At 43.7% G+C, this 22,838-nt stretch overlaps 1 protein-coding gene across 1 annotated transcript in view; it reads right to left on the bottom strand.

The window, feature by feature from the left end:
- LOC147707982 (amine sulfotransferase-like) overlaps window positions 1–22,838 on the bottom strand; it is a 363,481-nt gene that overhangs the window by 269,554 nt on the left and 71,089 nt on the right. The window contains exons 2-3 of the mRNA XM_086925269.1: window positions 15,528–15,736; window positions 2,472–2,604 (exon numbers count right to left, since the gene is read on the bottom strand). Of these exons, the coding sequence (XP_086781395.1) occupies window positions 2,472–2,604; window positions 15,528–15,736 (342 nt within the window). The remainder of the gene's footprint in view (window positions 1–2,471; window positions 2,605–15,527; window positions 15,737–22,838) is intronic.

Below are 22,838 nucleotides of genomic sequence, written 5' to 3'. Positions count from 1 at the left end.
AAAAGGAGCAGTGAGAACAATACCTGCACATGTGTAGGAACTGATTGTGTCCTGCTTGTTGGATGCTCCAAAAAAGGTTTCAATTCATTAATGAGATCCAAGATGGGGTATTGGTAAAGTCTGCATTTGTCATAGATGTCCTCTTCAGTCTGCTGAAACAGCATGATGCGCAGTCTGAATATTTGCTCCTGTCTCTGTCTCCTCTGTGCAAGGGCATGGATACACAGCCTCCTGGCTAACAGGTATATCCCAGCCATTTTGGAACGTTCCAATGCATTGTGGGTTCCTTTTTATACTTTCAACCTGGTTACCACCTGCATGTACTTGGTGTTAATTGCGATTTCTTAAAATGTGATTTTCTTAAATTCGCAATTTGCAAATTTTTCATACATCTCTTTGCGGATTCTAAATTTATTATTTCTGGTTTGTGAATATCGCAAACAAAATACCTCGCAAAATTAGAAATCGCAGAAAAGCTGTTATTGCAACTTAAGGAATCGCAAATATAGCGATTCCTTAAATTGCGATGCGAATTCCTACATACATACCATTTGCCTAATTTTTAGTCGCAAACGCTGTTTTTTGCGAATCGCAGCATTTGTGACAAAAAATAGGTTGATACATCTGCCCCTGAGTTCCTATACTTATACTAAGTTTAGGGTTGGACTTACTCTAGGGTCCCACCTAAGGGAGAACCCAGGGTGGGGGTGGTTACTCCCCTTTCCCTTTGTTCACTTTTGTGTCAGAGCAGAGGCTGAGCGCCCCAGCAACCAGTTTGAACTGCGGTATGCACAGGGACACCAAGTGTGCCGACAGCACTGTCGGAAAAGCATTCTATGAATGTACCCACCGAGCCCCAATACACTAAAGCCTGTCTGGGAGGTAGTTACACCTCCCTGTGACAGAAAACCTATTGTCTAGGTCTCTCCTGCTGGAGTTTCATCCAGCTGCAGGAGGTCAGACTCGGGTCTGTGGCTGCAGCATCCATTTCGTGATGCTCGCCCTCTTTTAAACAATTAACGGTCAGGTAAGTGTGTACATGTCTTCTCCCTCTAGAAGGGTGGATTTCTACCCCCGCTGCCAGGAATGTCGGGGGAAGGGGTAGGATTCCAAAGTATTTGACACCAAACACGACATGTTTCGAGAGGTCAGAATGCACTTAAGAGTATATGGTATGGCTGTATCACAGAACAGCCTCAGAGAATAGATTTCGAAAGCTGCAGAGAGGTCCTACTGTTACATGGGCACCCTCTCACACAAAACCAAGCACTCTGCTTTCAGGATTGTTAAGGTCTGCCATAGGAGTGACTTATAGGTTTCTATATGTCTGTTATTAAACGTAGATATAGGTAACCTATATCTTAGTAAGGGGTGCATGCACCACCTTACCCAGGCTGCAGTAGCAGACCTGTGGTGTCATTTTGGAAGGCTTCCCAGGGGTGACATAATACATGCTTCAGCCCCTGGTAGGCCTCTGGGGCACCTATGCCCTTGGTACCTAAGGTACCATATACTAGGGACTCACAAGGGTACCCCAGTAACCAAACTGGAGTGTACCTAAAGTACATGCAATCAATTTAGAGAGATAGCAGCTAGTCTGGGTTCTTGATTAGCAGGGCCCCAGCCGGACTAAGGTCGAGAAACAGTGAAACACCAGCAAAAAGTGGGGGTAACCATAGTAAGCAGATCCTACTCTCCTACACATATGTACTGCAACATATCGACTGATAGCAAATCCTCACCATACCAGAGGGAGGAATCAATGCCCTGGCATGGATGTATGATCATAGGATGGCACCCCTATATATCTACTGGCCTCTAATCAGGTTGATTAGCAGCCAGACAGATGCACAGACCTAATCACACAAGGTGGGCAGCAGGAGAACTGTGCTAAGTAGTGGTAAAGCTCTGATGTTTGGCATTACCAGGCCATTCTTTAGAGTTGTTTCATCTCTAGAAGGAAGAGCATGGAGGTATGGGATGCTGAAGTCAGGTGAATATTCGGCAAGTTGCTTTGGCAGCGTATCAAACAGCCATCCTCTGCATCTTTTGTAGGTGAAAAAAATATAGTGCGATCTGGTCCGGTTCTTCAGAATGTCTTAGTGAAAACTGAGGCTCAAATGCACATTAGCTGTGGGGGGCTGAGAACATGTTACTTTGACAGTAATAGGCAATACAGCTGTTTACTCAATAATACCTCTTTAAAAGATTTACAACTTGAGCAACAGGGTAGTAAAGAAATTTGCAAGAATCACAAAAGTGTCAGGTAAAATGCAAAATGCAGCCTTCACACTTAAATAATTGTAAATCAAGCAAAAGAGGATGCATTTTCTTTAAAAATCAGCGTGTACATTTACTTGAAATTATCCTAATTCTATAAAACACGATTAGATGTTTGAATCGTTTTTCTCCTTATGAAAAAGTTGTCCCATGCTTACTCATTCCTTGAATATACAGCATTTGTAAATTACCTTTTCCTGACAGATATCTCTCAAAGAATTCCTCCAGCTTTTCAAAAGGCTTTTCTTTAAGGTCATTTAACATTCTGGTAAAGTGATAGTATGAGACCAAATTATCTTTAGGATTTCTGGTGACATAAATAACCTGCAAGAAATGGAAACGATGTTAGACATATAAAGAAGAATTAATTGAAAAATGTAGTCTTTTCATTACAGAAAGCTTAATTATTTAAGCTCACTCCGTCAAGAGGTTTCTGTCACTTATGGGCCACAAGAACAAATGCTGGCAGGACTGTCTCTACCCTACATTCAAGTTTAATAAACCTTCTTCCATTAAAAAGGGATAACAGTAACTTCTGTCAATTATAGTGCTATGCAACACCAACAATTGTATGTTAAAAGAGAGTTAGTTTATTACCAGGATATTTTCAGAAAATATCAATAGTAGTAGACAAGATCCTCAAAACGTGCTTCTTTTTGTATAAACATTTGCAATATGCAATGTGCTTCAAGAACAACACAAATCTTAAATCATATTTTTGAAGCCACACAAAGCCACTTTGTTTGGCTTTGAGTTACTTTAAAAATCAGGAGTAATGCAATAAAGCACACATTTCTGAGTTGCATTACCCTGCGCCAGGGAGGCGTTCCATGAGCATTGCGTGGGTTTTCCAACACAACTCTCATGGTTTTTGATGCAGTTTCAAATTTAGCAAGACTGGTAAACCTGAGAATGAGCCAAAAAGATACACTTCCTCAGAAGAGGTCTAATGAGGAGAAGTATCTTTATTTCTCCTTGTTTTCCTCTTTCTATGTGTACAAAGAGGAAAAAGCCTCTCCAGATTTTTTTGTGCTGGAAGGTATCCGTTCCTGCACAAAAACAATCCTGCCTCCAACACAGGCTGCCTTGCATCATGGTACAAGGGTGCCCATGTTGGTGCTAGGCTACCAAAACAGCACCAGCGCAAGGGAAAAGGACAGTAATGCACCATATTGGATATATACAGTGCATTCCTGTCCTCTCCCTGTGATGCAGGGCAATACAGCAAGTCCCTCAAAGTCTAGTTCCACCTGAAAAGCAATTTTCCTAATTTCTCATGGTTTGGTGAGTAAGTCTCAGCAATACTATGCTGATGAGGTTAGTGAATCTCCTAGAACTTTTGCAAATATGCTCTGCTTCACAGAAGTTTATTAGACTCCGAAAACTTCCTGCAGAGTATTTTTTGAGCTCCAATTACATCTAAGGGACAATGGTCTCATATGAACTCTTGGAAAAGTTCAGAGACCTAGACATACTTAATAAAGGAGCTGTTAGTAGGTTTTTCAAGATTGTAGTGGGACCTGCATGCCCACCTGGATCTTCAGTAAACTTGTAGAAGACGGAGCAGAAATTGCTATGTCTAAAAATGAAGCTTGATGCATTCTGTTGGAATTCTGAAATATGTCAATGCTTACAACTTAAGGAGAAAATGAAACTCCAGTCTGAGCTGATGTGCCACTCAAAGTTTAATTTTTTTATTGTGCAAACCTAAGAACCAAATGGAAGACAGTACAGACATTTTGATTTGTGTAAGTTCCAAATTCGGTATAATAAGTTAAAAGAGGGATCTAAGAAATAATTTATGAGAAGAAACTGGAACTACTAAGGAGGATTTGTGTTTTTTCCGGCCAGAAGCACTGCAAAAATGAGGTCACTAGGATTACAGGAACCTCACACCAATGTGATGGATGCAGTTAAGCGTAGGAGTTATAAAGAGTTTGTTATTTTAAGAGATAAACTGGATTTCAAAGCATGAAGGAAGCTCTACATGGCAATGCTGAATTTGGTGTAAAGAAGGAAGATGTGGAGTGAAACAGGCGTGTTGATATTAGAACATTCTACCATTCCAAAAAGAATAATTGGCAGCTCTACTGGCTCCTGATTTGGTGTCTGATGATAGGTAATTTTGTACAAAATTTTCTAATTGCACAATGAGTTCCGGAAGACTCTGGAGAAATCAGAGTTGTAAGAGGTGTAAATCATGGAAAGGGTACATCATTCCCTGTCCCAGTGAGAAGTAGCAAAGGAGCAGTAAGGACGTCAACAGAGGGTAAAAACAGATGCCATTTAGTTGTATTTTTGGAAGTGCATACTCCTTTTATATTTATGCTTGCATCCCCGGTGATTATAAACAGGTATGAATATTACTTGTTTCTAATTCTAGAAAGCTGGTTGTTTATTTCTTCTATTATCCAACATTGATTGAGTTTTCAATCAATATACCGCGATACATTATCATTTAGCAGAAGCTCCATCATGTGCTTCTGTATCCTTTTTCAACACAAAATAATGTTTCTCCAGAGTTCATACATAAATCGGTTAAGTGGCAATGAAAATGAAAGACCCCATTAAGCAATTAGCTCACAACTTAGGGCCTGAGTATAATCTCGCTAGGAAGACCTCCAGATGGGTTCCAGAACATGCAAATCCGATTCGGAGCCTATGTGTCCGACCAAATCGTCCCCCGTTCCAAACAACCAAGTATGATTTGAAGATCTCATCCGCCTCGACCGAATTGTTTTCTCACTCAATCCTGTCAGTTCGACTCAGACTTCGGGTGGCTGTAGCAGACCTACCTTCACCCGGCGCCCTCTGAATTGGTCCCATGGGTGTATCCATAGTTCCCCCCTTTCCGTGCATACCCATTGCGGCGGGCACCATGGGGTGTATGTATGTATGTATGTATGTATAGGCATTTATATAGCGCACTACTTACCCGGAGGGTCCCAAGGCGCTTCGACCGCTGTGAAACCCTTCCTGGCTTCCCTGAGAGATGGTCCCTTAATGGGTATCTCCAGGGTGAGACCAGGCATCCCCGGCGGTCTGGTGGGGCCGTTAGTGAAGATGAGGCAAGCTAATGCCCAGAGTTGCCGAGTGTGATCGCTGATCAGAGTGGGCACCGAGGCGAGAGAATTATCGAGTCCGCTGACCCTGGTCCAGAAACCTGCCGCGCCGGGAATCGAACCCTGGTCCCGGGCCGTCCTCTGCTCTTGGGTCTGCCGCCTCTAACCAGTGAGCCACTGGGTGTATGCTTTTCTCCACCCACTTCTTTTTTCTATGGGAGCCTGTGTATGTATTCGGTATACAGGCTCCCATAGAATGGGAGTCCGAGCGAACCGAGTCCGTTACCATATGGGTGCATCGTACTGGGTCACTCAGACTTGCAGAGCACAATTTGCTAAGAAAGCCCTCTGGATCCAAGTCGTACTGAGGGCTTTCCCAGCTACATCAGAATTGACCCCTTAATGTTAAATTAGTTCCTACTTGTCATAGTCATCTGAAACAGCACAGGGATCAGCCACAATTCTGCTACTCAGTGTGCCATTTCTATATCATATTGCTAAGGAGTTACTTTTTTAAAACTTTGATTAGGTTTCCACGTAACTAGAAAAAGAAAACTCCTTTGCAAAATCCAGACTGTCCAGAAATCCGTAGCCAGATTGATCCTCGATATTCCACGTCGCAGTCACATCTCCGAACACCTCAGTGATCCCCACTGTCTGCCATCCGAAAGAAGAATAACCTCCAAACTCCTCACAATGCATACAAGGCCCTTAAAAACACCAAACCTGCACAACTGAACAGCCACCTTTCCTTCCACGCGCACAAAAGACACCGCCAATCAGCCCAGCTCTCATGGCCCCATGTACCAGCAAAACTAGAGCAGGACGAAAGTTCTTCTCCTACCTCACAGCCAAAGCCATGAACATCCTCCCACTCCACCACCAGCAATCTCCCACATTGCCCTAGTTCAGACGGGATCTCAAGACCTAGCTTTTCGAGGGACCCCAGCACTGTATGGAGCCACCCCCCTTCCTCCAGCACCTTCAGAGCCTCACGAGTGAGTAGTTGCGCTTTACCAACCTGATTGAATGATTGAAAAAAAGCAAGCAAAGAAAAAGAAAGAATAAAGCGACATAGCAAGCAGTCCAAAGGTCTCAAGTACAAGTGCTGCATGTCCCATACAACTATTGCAATAGTTGCCAATGCTGAGTGTCTTCAAACATGGAAACATAGCATAGCAGGAGGGTACATAATAGGGAATACAATACAATATATGTAAAAAGGTGGCACTCTCCACCTCACATCGTGCACACTTCGACACTATAGTGGGATCTGTCTTATTGAGCTGAAAAGAGGTCACATACATGCAGTGCAGGTTGTTAAAGTGATGCAATTTAGGCTTGTTATTACAGAACACACTCATCACCATATCTCAGGCACACACCCAATCCGCATCCACGATGGCTTCTCCCAGCTCCGTCTCCCATGCCCACTGAGACTTTTATGGAGGTTGCAACATGGCTCCCTTAAGGACTTTAAAAAAGAGGATGATCAGGTGTCGTCCCTGCTCCCCTGCGAAGCATGCCTCCCAATACCTGGAAGGGCTGCAGTGCCACCGGAAAGACGCTCCACACCTCCCTTGCTGTGCTTTCTAGTTTACTGTAGTGCAGGAAGTGACCCGGCCCAATGCTAACAGCCTCCTTTGCATCTGGGAAGGTAAGAACAACCACACCTGGATACAGGTCTCCTGCTAACCGACAGCCCTCCACACTCTACTGATCCTCAGACATAGCTGAATCTATTGCCCGAAAAGGCATGAGATCTCAGAGACCCAGTTCCTTGTCCAATGGAGCGCTGCAAAGTACCTTCTTAACCACTGTTGTGGTATTCTCCATTTATTTATATACAACTTGTAATGTGTTACTTGCATGTGCATGAAGTTCTAACATAGAACATCTGTAACTTAGAATGTTAGATCTCAAGCTGAGTCAGTTGCCTGCTTGACTTCAGAGGATGAGGTCTCTATCTTAGAGTTTACAATAAACTCTCCTCCAACCTACATCAGCCTACCTGTACTTTATTTCATGGAAGATACTATATTTTGGTGACGATTGGACTTCCCCCATGCCTAGGGACCTCAACTCAATAGCCTGATTTGGATTTAAAGACTAATTTACCTTTCACCTGGAGGATAAACACTGGACTCTACTTTGACACAAGTACCTCAGAACTTTTGAAGGTATTCACGTATTTATTTATTTACCGACGAGGTCTGGTGCTATTTTATTAACCTGTGTGCCTAGATGTAAAGCGGTGATTTGATACCTTCATTCATGAATTTGACTCGACGTCTGCTTGTGAGATTAAGACGTCTGCTCATGTGATTAATTACTGCATTTTGTGTTTTCGTCGGACACTCTTTCCCTGAGTCTCTTAGTTTTGGGTTGGTGTGTGGTTCTGGCTGGAAACACGAATAAATTAATTTTAAAAACAAGGGAAAATCTGTTTTACCATTAAATCAGCGGACCGCTCATGGTGTTGTTCTTTTAATTGCAACCTGGCAACCTACGGACTCTCTACACAGTCACCTGAATGTGCTGACGTTCTGTCTTCTCTATCCAGCGTCTCTGTGTCATTTGAAGCTATGTGGAGCAACGTCATCGTCATCGTCATCGCGGTGCGTGGTGACGTCGACACGTTTTCCGCCATCTTTAAAGTAGAAGTCGTCCGTCTACGCATTTCAAGCCGGTCTTTCTTCTGGTATCTCCGCTGATCGGCACAGCTTCAAGCCGATCTCTTCATCTTAACTGCTTCACCCACGCTGATCGCACAGCTTCAAATACATTCCTGCATTTCCACTTCAATACCTACGCTGATCGGTACAGCTTTATGCTGGTTGCGTTAAGTGTAAAAGCTGGTTGCTACAGATTAACCCTTTTAACTACCCTGATTAGCACAGATAGTGTTGTACATTCCCGTAAGACATTATATGTTTTTTGTTTTTTTTTCTTAACTGTCCTCGCTGATCGGCACATCTCCCAACGATTAATCTGGTGAAGTTTTATTATTTCACACTTCCACAGTAAAGGGGTAGCATGTGTTAAGTTGATCTTTTCTACAGTTTTACAACATATTTCTTAAGTTATATTAACCTATATCTCATAAGTACATTTTTGAGTCATTTATTGAGGAAAATCTTATATTACACATCACTCAATCACTATGCAGAATGTAACAACACCACCTTTTTTCCTCACTGAGCCTAGTGATCCTCCAATTCCCTGGCTCAAGTGGAAAAAAGTATTTGCTCACTACGCAAGAGTGGGTGGTACCTCTCTGAGTGCAGAGAGAAAATCCTCATTTATCATGCACTGTCTGGGTTCAGAAGGCCAGGATGTTTTTGAAAATCTTCCTGATTTATCTGATGAAGATGGAAACTCACTTATTGAGTATGAGATATGTATAAAGAAAATGGATCTGTATTATCTTCCCAAACTCAGTATGGTACTAGAACGTTTTCACTTTGGAAAGAGGATGCAAAGGCAGGATAAAACCGTAGAACAATATGTTACTGCTCTTCAGAAACTTGCTGCAACGTGTTCTTTTGGTGGTTCATTAGATGAGCGTCTTAGAGATCAACTTATGCTCAGCTCTTCTCTTGAAAAGGCGAAAAACAGTCTATGGCAAAAAGACAATCTTTTACTTCATGAAGTAATAACAGCACTTAAATTACATGAGCACTCTAATACGTGTTCAGAAGTCATTCGTAAAAATAGCTCTGAAGAGAAAAAGGGGTCTACTGAGGTAAAGGAGATAAAGACATCATCAAATTCCACGTCCAAAAAGTCAGTTCCTCCTGAGGCAGGGAACTCAATGATAATAAGAGTTCAAGCTATAATTCAAAATTGTCAGGTGTTATCGTTGTGGTATATTTGGTCATTTTGCCAACGCTAAGGATTGCCCTGGATGGAAAACTACATGTTCAGTATGTAAAAAGAAAGGCCATTTTTCAAAAATGTTGCAAATTTAATAAGGCACAAAGAAAAGTGAGAGAAGTTGATATTTATGATCAGCCATAAGAAGAAACTGTAGTGTGTCAAATTAATGTAGTTGGTATGGATGGTCCAATAGATAGAGTATTGATTGATGATTGTCCTGAGGATATGTTATTTGATTCCGGTGCAAAAATTACATTGATACCTAGATCCTTTTTTGAGAAATATTTACAAAACAAAGTTAAACTAATTAAAAAAGACATTATTCCCAGAGGTTATGGTGGTCAGATCATCAACTTATTGGGATATTTTGTGGGCACTATCGATTTCAAGGGGAGAATACCAGCTGGGAAAATATATGTTTCAATGAAGGGAGATTCTCTCATTAGTTGGGCACATCAAAGAGAGCTGGGTGTTTACCTTGATCCAAACCAGGTCCCTTCAGTATGTTTGAGAGACCCTCCCTCTGGTGTGGAAGAAATTTTGTTAACTGTGATTGGGCCAAGAAATATCCAAGTGTCTTCTCCAAAGAACTGGGATATCTTAAAAAGTATATACACCTAATAAAATTAAAGAATGACACCGTCCCTAAAGTGGCAAAAGTAAGAAATGTTCCGTTTTTAGTTTGTGATAAAATGAAAGCCGATTTAGATAAACTATTGAAGAATGGGGGTCATAGAAGAAGTTGAGGGCACTGAATGGGTTTCTCAGGTGGTTATGGTCCGCAAGGCCAATGGCGAGGCAAGATTGTGTGTGGATATGAGAGAGTTAAACAAATCTGTAGTTGTTGACCATTATCCTCTGCCTAATATTACTGAAATGATGTCTTCCTTGGGTGGTGCAACACACTTATCCGCGTTAGATCTTTCCTCTGCATATCACCAGGTCAGATTACACCCTTTGTGTCAAGATTTCATGACCTTCATCACACCTTTTGGCACTTATAGGTTTCTCAGGATGCCTTTCGGCCTGATATCGGCTGCATCAGTTTTTCAGAGGGTGATGGAGGGCATTCTGGTTGGCATCCTTGGAGTCAAAGTTTATCAAGATGACATTTTGGTGCACAGGATTACTCGCAAGGAACATGAGGAAAGAATGTATGACGTTTTAGATAGATTACAGGAAGCTAAACTTGGCATTGAAACTATAGAATATCTTGGTCATCTTGTTTCAGATTCAAAACCTAAACCATCACTGGTGGAGGCTATTTCCAATCTTAAGTATCCAAATAATAAGGATGAATTGGTCAAATTCTTGGAATGTCTGAATGTTATAATAAATTTGTTCCGGGGTTTGCTCAAAAGACAGTGAAGTTGAGAAATTTGTTGAAGAAAGGACAAGAATTTATCTGGGATAAAGGTTGTTGTGATGAGTATGATCTCATTAAGAGTTGCCTTAATAATGCTCATGATTTAGCCAGTTTTGATCCCAGTAAAGATTCTTATATCATGACAGATACTAGTTGCAAAGGTATTGGAGCTGTCCTTTTACAAAAAGGAGAGACGATAGACAACACCATTCTGTTCATTGCAAGGCCTTTAAGAGGTGCTGAAAGCAATTATTCTGCTGTAGAAAAGGAAGCTCTTGCGGTTGATTGGGCTATTCACAAACTCAAAGAATTTGTGTGGGGAAAAAGATTCTCAATAATTTCGGACCATAAACCCCTGAAAAGAAAGGGATTGATTGTATTTCGCATAGAATAAGAAAATGGGTTGTGGCTTTACAAGATTTTGAATTTAATGTTTCTTATCTACCTGGATCCAACAATATCTTGGCTGACTGCCTGTCTAGACTTACTGGAGATAGTGTCTCTGAAAAGCATGAGGATTTTTTCTTTTGTAATGAAGATTTTTCTGAGAATCTAAAAGTGTATGCTGTTACGGAGGGTGTCATCACAGAGGGTGAGTGGAATACTGTGTTAAATTTAGATGACAGTCTCCAGAGAGTTATTAGATTTGTTCGTGATGGATGGTGTCAAAAGACAGACTGTTCTGAAGAGATTAAAGGGTTCTGGGGTGTGAAAGATCAGTTATTTTTACTTAATGGTCTCTTAGTGAGGGGCAGTAGGCTTGTTCCTCCTGTTAATCGAGGTCCAAGATTGTTGACAACGCTCATTCCAGTAATATGGGTATAGCAAAGACCAAAGCGAGAGTTATCGAGGTATATTTGTGGCCTGCAATGGACACTGAAATTGAAAGATTGGTACGTAACTGTGCACAGTGCTCTGTGAGTAACAAGATTCTAAAGTGTAGGACGCAACCCATGGTGATCAGAAAACAGTCTAATGGTCCATGGGTAGACATTTCCTTGGACATTTTGGGTCCGGTCAAGTGAAAAGTCAGGATTAATATGTTATCGTATGTGTAGACATGTTTTCAAGATGGCCCTTCATCAAAATTGTGAATCGTGTGGACTCTTTATCGGTGATCTCTTTTCTTGATGAGTTGTTTGCGAGTGAAGGTCTGCCGAATTCAGTTCTTACTGACAATGGTGTGCAATTCACTTTTGCTTTGGTTGAGAGTTTTCTGAGTGAGAGAAGTATTCTTCACAAACGTGCTTCTGTATATCATCCTGAAAGCAATGGTGTTGTAGAAAGATTTATCAAAGTCCTTAAGGAAGCTAAGCAGTTGGCTCTTGTTTCCAGATGTGATTGGGAGGAGGCTATTAAGAAAAAGGTTTGTGAATATAGGTTTACAGCACATTCCTCTACTGGTGTCTCATCTTTTGCTTTGTTCAAGGGAAGGTCCGCTAGCACTCCCCTTAAGCCCTCGTGGGTATCTAAGAAGTTGTGTGATGCTGCAGACTCAAAAGACATCTCTCACGACACTACTGATTGGAAGAAGAAAGAATTGGAAAAAATGAAAAAAAGGAAGTGTGAGTATGATGAGAGAAAGGCTCTAAGGAAAACAGTGGTTTGTGTAGGAGATGTCGTAAGAATTGAATTGCCTGAGAGGAAGTTTGGAATTTCCAAGTTTAGTTAACCTATAAAAGTTGTCAAACTTTTAGGGAATGCTGTTAGGACACAAGATCATAAGGTTTGGAACCTTAGTAGAATTGTGGTATGTCGCTCCAGTAATGTTGAGGTTGAATCTTCCTCTCCCTCCACTTTTTCACTCGCTGGTCAGGTGAGAAGATCTACAAGAGAGAGATTTGTTCCTTCTCACTTAAATTATTTTGTTTCATCCTAAATTCATTCTTTTATCTGTTTCCAATGTTATGGTTGATAAGAGGGAGGTGTTGTGGTATTCTCCATTTATTTATATACAACTTGTAATGTGTTACTTGCATGTGCATGAAGTTCTAACATAGAACATCTGTAACTTAGAATGTTAGATCTCAAGCTTAGTCAGTTGCCTGCTTGACTTCAGAGGATGAGGTCTCTATCTTAGAGTTTACAATAAACTCTCCTTTAATCTACATCAGCCTACCTGTACTTTATTTCATGGAAGATACTATACACTGCTTTCCACATCACAGCTGTATGACGTACCAGATACAAAACTGACAGCCTGATTCATCATTCTCCCGTTTTGCAAACCCCTAATAGCGATTCATAGCGAATCGCTATTAAGGACTCGCAAAACGGGATTCATGTAGAAATTGCATAAAGAAATGCGATTCCTACATATTCCTTATTTGCGATTAGCAAATTGCTAATCGCAAATAAGGAATAACTCGCCATTCATTCCTATGGGCCAAAAGGCCCTTAGGAATGAATGGGGAGTATTCCTTATTTGCGATTAGCAATTTTCTAATCGCAAATAAGATAGCGATTTGAAGGGTGCCAGGGGTGTCCAAAGGACACCCTGTAGCACCCCTCAAATGAAATATTACACAGGTGTTGCACACACACATGTCCAAAGGACATGTGTGTGTGTAATATGCAACTCAGAAAAATGCATTTAAATGCATTTTTCTGAGTTTTCGCAATTTACCACGAGGTCTGACCTCGCGGTAAATTGCGGCTAGAAATTGCGAATTCGCAAAAAAAAATTGGATGATGAATTGCATTTAAGGAATCTCAAATAGAGATTCCTTAAATGTACTTCCTCGCAAAATTGTGAGATCGCAATTAGCGATTTTTGCAATTGGGATGCTGAATCACAAATGCAAAAATCGCACTCGCAAAGGGCCTGATTCTCAAAATCTGGCCCTTTGCGAGCGCAATTTTGTTTGATGAATCGGGCGGTGAATTCTCTGAGTGGTACCCTTGCATCAACAAGCATACCAATGTGTTGTCCCCAAGCATGTCTCAAGATAGACCCTTTTCACAAAACTCAGGGTCTGCAAGCCACCATGCAACATGCTGCCGATGTGCCACAAAGTAATGGAATTGCATTCTGGGAGAACCAGGCGTCCATACTCCATGTTACTTTTAAGGACTGACAAAGCCACCCTGCTAGGTCATCTGTCTCAGACCAACAAGATCAATAGGCTAATCAATTTGTGGAAGATTTGTGGCCCAAGAGGCAATAGCGAATTCTCCACTAAATAGAGACAGCATGGAAGAAAAAATATTTTCCCTGCTGCCGCCCAACTCAAACAACCAGGGGCAATTTATTTCAAAACCCAGTCAATCCCGCGAGGTCTTCTATGACCCAGTCCACGTTCAGGCCCTGGTGAACGGCTTCTGTATATGTGGAACCATTATGCCCAGGTATCAGAAACTCTCTGTCTCCCAGCGAATCTCCAAGTCCGGAAGAAGTTCAAGAGGCTTCCCCACTAGCCTCCTGAGGGGAAATAACAGCATCCTTTGAAAATTCACTTTGAGACCGGAGATCTCACCAAAGTCGGGTGGTAGCCTCATTAGGATCAGTTCACCCCGTCTGGGGAAATGAAGGGAAATTATTTTGCTACCAAGTTATCTATATTGCTGAGCAGACTTTATATTAAAGAGTTTTACACACCTTCTGTAGACTTTTGAACCATAGGGAAATGTATTGCCATTTTGATACGATTCATTAGAGTTGTCGGATCAACATGGTGGCTAAGACTTGGCCTGCATTACACCACACTAGGGATGAGTGCACCAAATAATCTTTCTGTTTTGGGCTGGATGAAAACATCTGACATTTTCAGTCTTGTTTAAATAAGGACTGCACGCCATTCAGGAAGCTTACTACATCAATATTGCGGCAGTTCAACAAAGGTCCATCTTTTCAGGTGTTGTTGCAAACATAAAACACACAAAAGTTGATTGGCGGAATGCTTGCAATTTGTCTGACCACTGGCAATTGCTCGGGGTAGCATCCCAACCCATCATTCTTTAGCTCATGTAATTGTCTCATTACATAATCTTTCAGTTGACAATGTCAGGCATACATTTCCATATTAGCTAAACCTCATATAGATGGCCTCACCGACATTGTAATGTGTATTTGCTTGAACAAGAGGAACATCTATTTTTCTATACAACCTTTCTTGTGAAATGCTCCTATGCTGTTGTTGTGCATACTATTGGCTTCATTGTGATATAGAAGGATTATTTGAAGTTGTTATGGAGCAACCTAAGGTTGAGATCAATGGTGTGAATGAATCGGAAACTTGTATGTGAAAAGTAACATCAAATATTGTAAAGTGTTCCTTTAGAGAAGTAATCTAAGCATTTATGGCCCTGAAGGAGTGGGGTTGTTCACGAAACACCTGCTTACTGCCTACATAGAAATGAGGTACCAATACTAAAATCAACTGCTTATGTCAAAATGGATGGCTGACATTGTCAACTGAAAGACTACCACGTGACTATCAACATAGGTACCATAAATTGGTTAGCGTTCTATAATCATTTTACTTATAAAATGTGTACTTTAATGGTTGATGTGCAATTGTCTTTGTGCTAAAATATATGGAATAATAAATTATTTTTATGAGATTTATTGAGGTAATAGAATGTTTTGATATTTAACTTTTCGGGGTTTATAATGTATCCTCCCTGATTCGTTTGTAATGTATCTAGGAAACTGTGAGCAGTGGGATTTTCTGGTCTTTATCGCGTTGAAGACAGCAGGGCAACGAGGTTACTTAAAATCCCACATTGACCCTGGAATGTGTTAGCTCTCTCACTCAAGACTTAAATCCCTCTTCAGCCAGGCCCAAAATGAATACTAAACAGACTGAAACAAGATAAACAATTATTCAAAAGGGATATCCGCCTTCAAAAGAAAACACAATGCGGTTCATGAACAAGGAAACACCATGATCAAAACTGTACAACCTTCATGCATCAAAAACTCAGTGTTTCTTAGTTACCTTTGCCTTTTTGTCTTTCAGACCTTTCGGGGTCAAGTAATATGGAAGGTGCGACATAAAAAGACGAGGTGAGGGCCGCTGTTCAAAATTTTCATTTCTCACATTATTTTCAAGACCAGGAATAAGATCAGTCGTTTGAAGGTTTTCTGTTTTGTTAAGATGCCCTTCATGAAAAATCAAACTTAAAATCTGTTGCGTCCATACTGTTCCTGGAAGATTAATTTGGAATGTTTAGTATTTATGTTCCGGAAGCAGTAAAGAGCACAACTTCTCCACGTACAACCGTTTCAAGGGAAACATAATGTACCTTGTTGATAATTCAGAAATTATATTAACAAGAGGGAACAATGCGCCATCATTCATTAAGTGGATAGCGATAGAAGCAAATTGATTTCTCATCAAGAATTATACAAGTGTTGATTGTTAGTAGAAGTATTACCCATAAATAATGTTGCATTACGTCATGTTTACCTTTCGCGTTGTGTTGTTAGGTTACTTATATCATGCTCCAGATGTTATAAAGCACATTTAAGGACTCAATTGGTCTCCGGTTGAAAAAGATACAGTACAGTTTCATTTTCAACTCTTAGACAAATCCAGAGAACCCTTGTTTATGTTGCTTTTGTAGTTTTCTGAATTCAGTTAAAGGGAACAAATGTTAATGAAACATACCTATTTAATTTAAACCAGTGAACACCAATGCCAATGTTTTTCCAGTTTAAATTTGAGGGCCCTAGGACAGAGCAAGAAGCACAGGGTCAAAAGTCTTCATTGCAACATATGTCTAATGATAGCTGCAGAGTAACAGTTATCGAGCAGGATATCCATGTGACACCTCATTTCATAATTTATGGTCTTCTTGTACAGTTTTTTTTATCTGTACCTTCACTTGAAGACTACTAGTTCTGTTTGCGTAAATCCATGTAGTTTGTCATAAGGAGTCTTTCAATGTTATACTAACTGTAATAGGAGTGTGTATAGTAGTGCTAAAAAATATGTTGTGGGGGTACACCCACTTGAGGTCCCCCCTTATGCAGGTACCCCCCTAATGTTGTAGAATGTTTAAGAGGTACAATGATAGGGAGAGGCCTCTCCCATTTACTGCATGTCACGCTGTTCAGCTTCCCCGTCACCTTCTGCAGATATTTTTAAAAAGCCACGTATATATTTTTGATTTCACATTACTCAAAATGAACTCTTTGTGTCTGGAGCTGTAGGAAATTAGAATTAGGGGTATGTGAAACTATGCCTGCAATATTTACCACACAGACACAGGTTGTGCAAAATGTGTCATGCCAATGTCACTAGTGACATTTCTTACTTAACATAAATAAACAAAACATATCATTTCCGGACTTAGCCTAATGTTCATAATTCCGAGCTGCCTCATTTGAGTCTTTAGGTCCATCCAGGGCTCCATGAGGCTGTACATATTCTTTCAAATGTCTCTCAAATATCCCTCTCTATCAATTAGTGTGCATGGAAGATTCGGTTGTAGGCTTCCTCTGTAGCAACATAACAAGGATGTGGGTAACCTACATTTGCTTCCCTCTTATGATGCAAAGGTACTGGCAGCCAGTGATGGGAGTCTTCGCTCTCGGTGGGGTAAAAAGCTCTGCCAGTGCCCAAGGCTAGATCTAGCCCCCTTGGGATCCTTGTGTTAGTTCACCATGTCACAGAGTACCTGGGGAGACTCCCCTGCTTCACCAGGCTGGAAGACCTGACTGGGCCCTGTTTCAAGCTTCTGTCTGTCCCTGGGTGAGAACCAACAGGCCTGTGTCTGTGCACCGACCCACAATATCACAGAGTGCCTGGGACGGGATCCTGCAGACCCGGGGCATATCTCTTCTGCTTGGGTGTGTGAAAAACGTCGAAGGGCCATGAGTCAGAGCTTTAGTTGGTCCATGGGCAGAAGTCACCACCCTGGGCTCCATTCTCTGGCCAGCAATATTGCAAAGTACCTGGAATGACCCCATGCAAAGGGTGGGTTCGCCTGCTTGGCTGGGTAATGAAGCTCTGATATAAGTGTGGCAACCTCGATCCCTGGGCCCATTTTCCAACTTGCCCTGTTCCTTAGAACCCAAGATGGGGACCTGCAGCCCGGGGAGTGCTCCTCTGCTTGTCCAGGTTTAGAAGTTTTGACCAGGTCCTGGGTCAGGGTCCTGTCAGCCAGGGGGTAGAAGCCCCCTGCCCTGAACCCCCTTTCCAAGGCGACCATGTTACAAACTGCATGAGATGGGTCCTGCTGGTACATGGAGGGCTTGCATGCTTAGATGGGTTAAAAATCTCTGATTGAACACCTGGTCAGAGTTCCAGCTGACCTGGGGTTAAAAACCTTTTGCCCTGGGCTCCCCTCTCTCTAGCTCACCTTGTAACATAGAGCCCAGGACAGTATCCTGCAGGTTAAAGGAAAGCACCTCCACTTGACCAGGTGAAAAAACTCTGACCAGGCCCTGGGTCAGAGCTCTGGCTGACCCTGTGGTGGAGGCCTCCATCCCTTGGCTCCATTCACTGGCCCACCAGGTCTCAAAGTGCCCGGGCCGAGGTCCCACAGGCACTGGGAGGTCTCCCCTGCTTGGATTAATAAACTCTAACCAGGCCCCAATCAGAGCTCCTGTTAGTGTGGGGTTCGAAGCCCCAGCACTGGCCTCCATTCTCCAGCCCACCATGTCTCAAAATGCACAAGACATGGTACTGCCATCCGGGTGGGCGCCCTATTAAGACTGGGTTAATAGACTCTAACCAAGCCTCGGCCCCTGGGTTCCATTTTCTGGTCTGTTGTGTCACTTTCAGTCCAGGACTGAGTTCCACAGGTCTGAAGAGGGCTCCCCTGCTTGGCCAAGTGAAAAAATTCTGACCGTGGCATGGGAGAGAGCGCTGGCTCACCCTTGCCTAGGCTCTGAGCTCCATTCCCTGGCCATGCATGTCTCAAAGTGCACTGGAAAGGGTCCCGCCATCCCAGGAGGACTTCCCTATATGGCAGGGTTTAAATGCTCTGAACGGGCCCTGGGTCTACGGTCCAGTTAGCCAAGGTCCACGGGCCCACTGTAACACTAAGAGCCCAGGACAGTGTCCCACACACCCTGGGTGGGCTCCCTTTTGCAGGTTTAAAAGCCTCTGACCGGGCCCCACCTCCTGTTGGTCCTGTGGTGGAAGCCTATGTCCCTGGACTCCATTCCCTGCCCAGAGTGCACAAGGCAGGGCCCCACAAACCAGGTGAAGGCTGGGTTAGATGCTCTGGCTGGGGCCAGACTCAGAACTCTGGTTGGTCTGGGGATGGAAGTCCCCTCCCCTGGGCTCCCTTTCTCATCCTGCCATCCCGCCATGTCACAAATTGAAAGTGCCTAGGAGAAAGTCCCACAGGCATAGGTAGGACTCCCATGACTGGCTGAGTTAAGAAGCTCTGACTGAGCCATAGGGCAGAGCCCCAGCTGGCCGTGGACGAGGCCATGATCCCCTGTGTCCAGCCCGCTGGGACACTTGGGGTCACACAGGTTGGGGAGGTCTCCCTTACTAAGCCGGTTGAAAAAGCTCTCACAGGGCCCCAGGTGCCAGGAATCTAGCTATTCAGGGCAATATCTCAGGGACACTAGCTAATTTCAGGACAAAGAAAGGTAATGGGGTGCTTGCTCTATGCAGGGACAAAGGGTTTTTCGAGAGGGGGCTTAAAGGCTTGGAGGGAAGCAGGACAGAAGCAGGTTAGAACTTGCAGTGAATAGGGACCTAAGGTCAGCAGGGTAAAACAAACAGATAAGCAGAAAAAGATAATAAAAGTACAAACAACAGAAAGATAACAGCAGGTAAACAATAGACAAACTTTCATAAATAATAATTTGTCTGCTCCATGGAAGAGATCTTCCTGTGAGGTGAAAAAGATCTTACAAGAAGGCAATGAGCAGATTAATCTCACAGAGTTCAGGGAGAGGTTCAGTAGATCCTAGGGAGAAGGAGTGCTGGGTGATTCTCTGAAGCTTTGGAATCTGACTTACACCATTGGAAGGAAAGAAAAATCATAATATTAATATAAACACACAAGAAAAAAAGGAGAGCAGTAGAAGGTACACAGAAACAGGAGCTTGGTTCAGGGAAAATGTGGACTGGAATATGGGTCAGGCACAGGATTGGAATATCCAAACTGAATTCTATACACTAAGGCAGGATTAACTCAGCGCGGAGACCTCCGCTCCACCCGCGGAGTGTGCGGAGATTTGCCTTTTCCAGGTTCCGCAGAGGATGCGAAGAAGGCAAATCTCAGCACACTCTGCAGTGGAGCGGAGTTGGCCAGCCTCCGCATCCACCCCCACTAATAACAAGCAAGAAAACATTAATTAAAAATACATTTAAAAACACTTACCGGGGGCGTGGCCAAGATGGCAAACCGATATGCAGCAGTTCCAGCAGGCTCCCGGGGTCGGACCCTTCCTGTGGGCCTGAAAGTGCCATAAATACCCCCCACAAAGCACAGCTGGCAGTGGGGGCGACGAGGGACCACGAAAAGCAGGCGTTGAGGGCTATCCGGTGACTCGAGTGCCCTGAGACGCAACATCTGGGTTCCAGCCGTTGCTGAAAATGTAATGGTGCCCTAACGCCTGGGGCAAGACAACTGGCGGTTAGTGGATGAGCCCTGTGTTTCCCGGGCCCAGCATAAGCTCCGGAGGCACACAGAGCCCACAGCGTCTTGACTCAGGATGCCAGCGAAGCCCAGACTGGGGGAGCGAGACTGGAGGCGGTCCAGCGGTCGGGGCCCAGCAGGAGAGCTGCCGCGCTCGGAGGCGTGGAAATTGGGGCTGGGGATCTGAGGCCCTGTCAGGTGTGAGCGGGCTCGGCCTCGCCCGGTGACCTGAAGCAGTCTCTGTCGACCTTCCCCTGAGATACCCCGCTGGCACCTGTCACCTGCGGTGCCGGCGGATTCAATCGGCAGCCCACGAAGGTGAGGAGGCAGGGGGCAGCAAAGTGAGGGAGGACAGGCCTTGCTGGGGACGCCGGCGCCATTTTGTGACTCCAAGGGAAGCACTCGACCGCCGGGGGCTGTGGAGGTGGCCCGCTGGGCCCAATTAATAGATGCATGTCCCGCTGCCGAAGGAAGGGGCGGGTGGTTTGTCAGCTCCCCCCCCCCAGATCTGCATAGCAGGGATCGCATTGGGTCTCCCCACCTCAGTGTCACCAGTGCCCACTACGTGCTCCGCACATGCCCCATTTGCTGGAAAGGGCTTACCACACTACAAGATTGACTGTCAGGCTCTCACAACGACGTGAGACCTCGGAACTTTTCCCCGGGGGGGTGTCCTGGCCCATGCCTGCCTCAATCCACAGGTCTCATAGCAGAGGACCCAGAGGTGACTGCCGGACCTCCACAAGCCGGTGGCTGACAGTGGTAGATGATCCTATCGCGAGCCCCAGGCAATTCTGGGGGATTGCATAAAGCAGCAAAACTTTGGAGCCTAGGCATACACAGTAGCGGCTGGCGCTGTCAGAAGGTGGAGGAGGATGGCCAGCACACGGAAGGAGGTAGAGCGCACGCTCACTGACATTTTGATCAAGGGCCCGTCCAGAGGTGACAAAGAACCCTTTTCCCTGGGGGCGTCAAAGCATACCACTGCTTCAGAGGACGGAGAGGTGCCCATAACTAAGTCCTTTCTGGAACCCCTGTTTAACTCTCTGAGAGAGGACTTACTTACGTTGAAACAGGAAGTGGCTGTGGAGGTCTGCAAGGTAAGGAGAGAGGTGGACGGCCTGGGCGAGCGTGCGTGTGGCGGCCATAGTGGAGGCAGACCAAACCAGACCAGGAGCGAGGAAATTTAACAACTTCAGCAGGAGGTCCTTCGCCTCCGGGACCAGCATGTAGACCTCCAAGCACACGCAGAGGATCTCGAGAATAGATCTTGCCGCAATAACATTCGAATCCACGGCGTGCCATCTAAGGAATAGGGACTTAACATCACTGCGTACTTGCAGGACCTATTTCGGGAGATTCTGGGGGAACCCCAAGACTTCAGCATCCGTATTGACAGAGCGCACAGAGTAGGATTGTCGCGACGCGCACCTGCTCCCCTCCCGGATATCCTGGCCTTCCTCCCAGATTTTCCACTGAAGGATAGAATCCTACGCGAAGCACGCCAGAAGCAACCTCTTCATTACAAGGGTCACCCAATAGCGCTTTCCAAGACTTATCGGTCTTCACACTTCAAAAGTGGCAGGCTTTCAAGGTCGTATGCAAAAACACAGAATAGCTGTGGGTCACAACAAATGGGAAATGAAGGCTAACTAAGTACCTGACCAACAACCCGAGTGAAAAAGTCAGACACATATATATAGAAAGTATATGTGGAATACAATGTGACTACTATATGGGGAGGTATCTTCTGATAGTGGAAAAATACCCATCAGCTGTCGACACTGAGAGAAATACAACAATGGATTTTGTATTCTAATTCTGGCTAAAATAGAAAGTAATCTCTGCCTATAAGCTAATGTTGTGTTTTGTTTGTCTTTCTTTGTACCTGCAAATGACTACTTCTTTATCTCCTGGTTCATGGATCACCTAGCAGGAGAATGAATACACCTAGGAAACCCAGGTGAAATTCCCTTTTTATTAATATTATTTTTCACCACTTTTCAAGCAGTAGCGACAATCTGTCCTGAAGAATGCAGCAGATACCTACTGGGGTCAATCAGACTGCAGAAACATGATGACCTCTTAACAATTATAGTAGCTATTTGGTTGAACTACTATTCGCACTGGTTTTTTATTGATTTGGAAGTAGAGAGGTAACGATTAAAACTATTTTTCCTCTTTGCTCTATAATTTTATCTTATGTCTTATCACTTTTTCACTTCACTATTTTCACGCACTGCTTTACAGTTGTCACCACACATCCATATCCTTCTAGGATACACCGGAATACATATATTGTACAACCTGTAGTAAAATCACTTCGGGCATGGTTGTAACATTTCTTCTTTCCGGTGTGAAGGATCCCAAATGATGACAAGGGCGGTTCTGGTTGACAACTGATGGGTATTTTTCCACTATCAGAAGATACCTCCACATATAGTCGTCCCATTGTATTCCACATATACTTTCTATATATATGTGTCTGACTTTTTCACTCGGGTTGTTGGTCAGGTACTTAGTTAGCCTTCATTTCCCGTTTGTTGTGACCCACAGCTATTCTGCGTTTTTGCATACTGTCTTGTTTTTGGGGGTTGTAGCTGTGTAAGGTCGGTAAACATCCCCTTGGACCCTCCCATCACTGCTTTGTTCACATTCACAGGCTTTCAAGGTTGCCACAGCAGCACTATGCGCCAAGG

This window comes from Lissotriton vulgaris, chromosome 6 (genome assembly GCF_964263255.1).
Source record: "Lissotriton vulgaris chromosome 6, aLisVul1.2, whole genome shotgun sequence".
Taxonomy (NCBI): domain Eukaryota; kingdom Metazoa; phylum Chordata; class Amphibia; order Caudata; family Salamandridae; genus Lissotriton; species Lissotriton vulgaris.
Note: the sequence above shows the minus strand (reverse complement) of the source record. Positions and strands in the feature narration are given on the sequence as shown.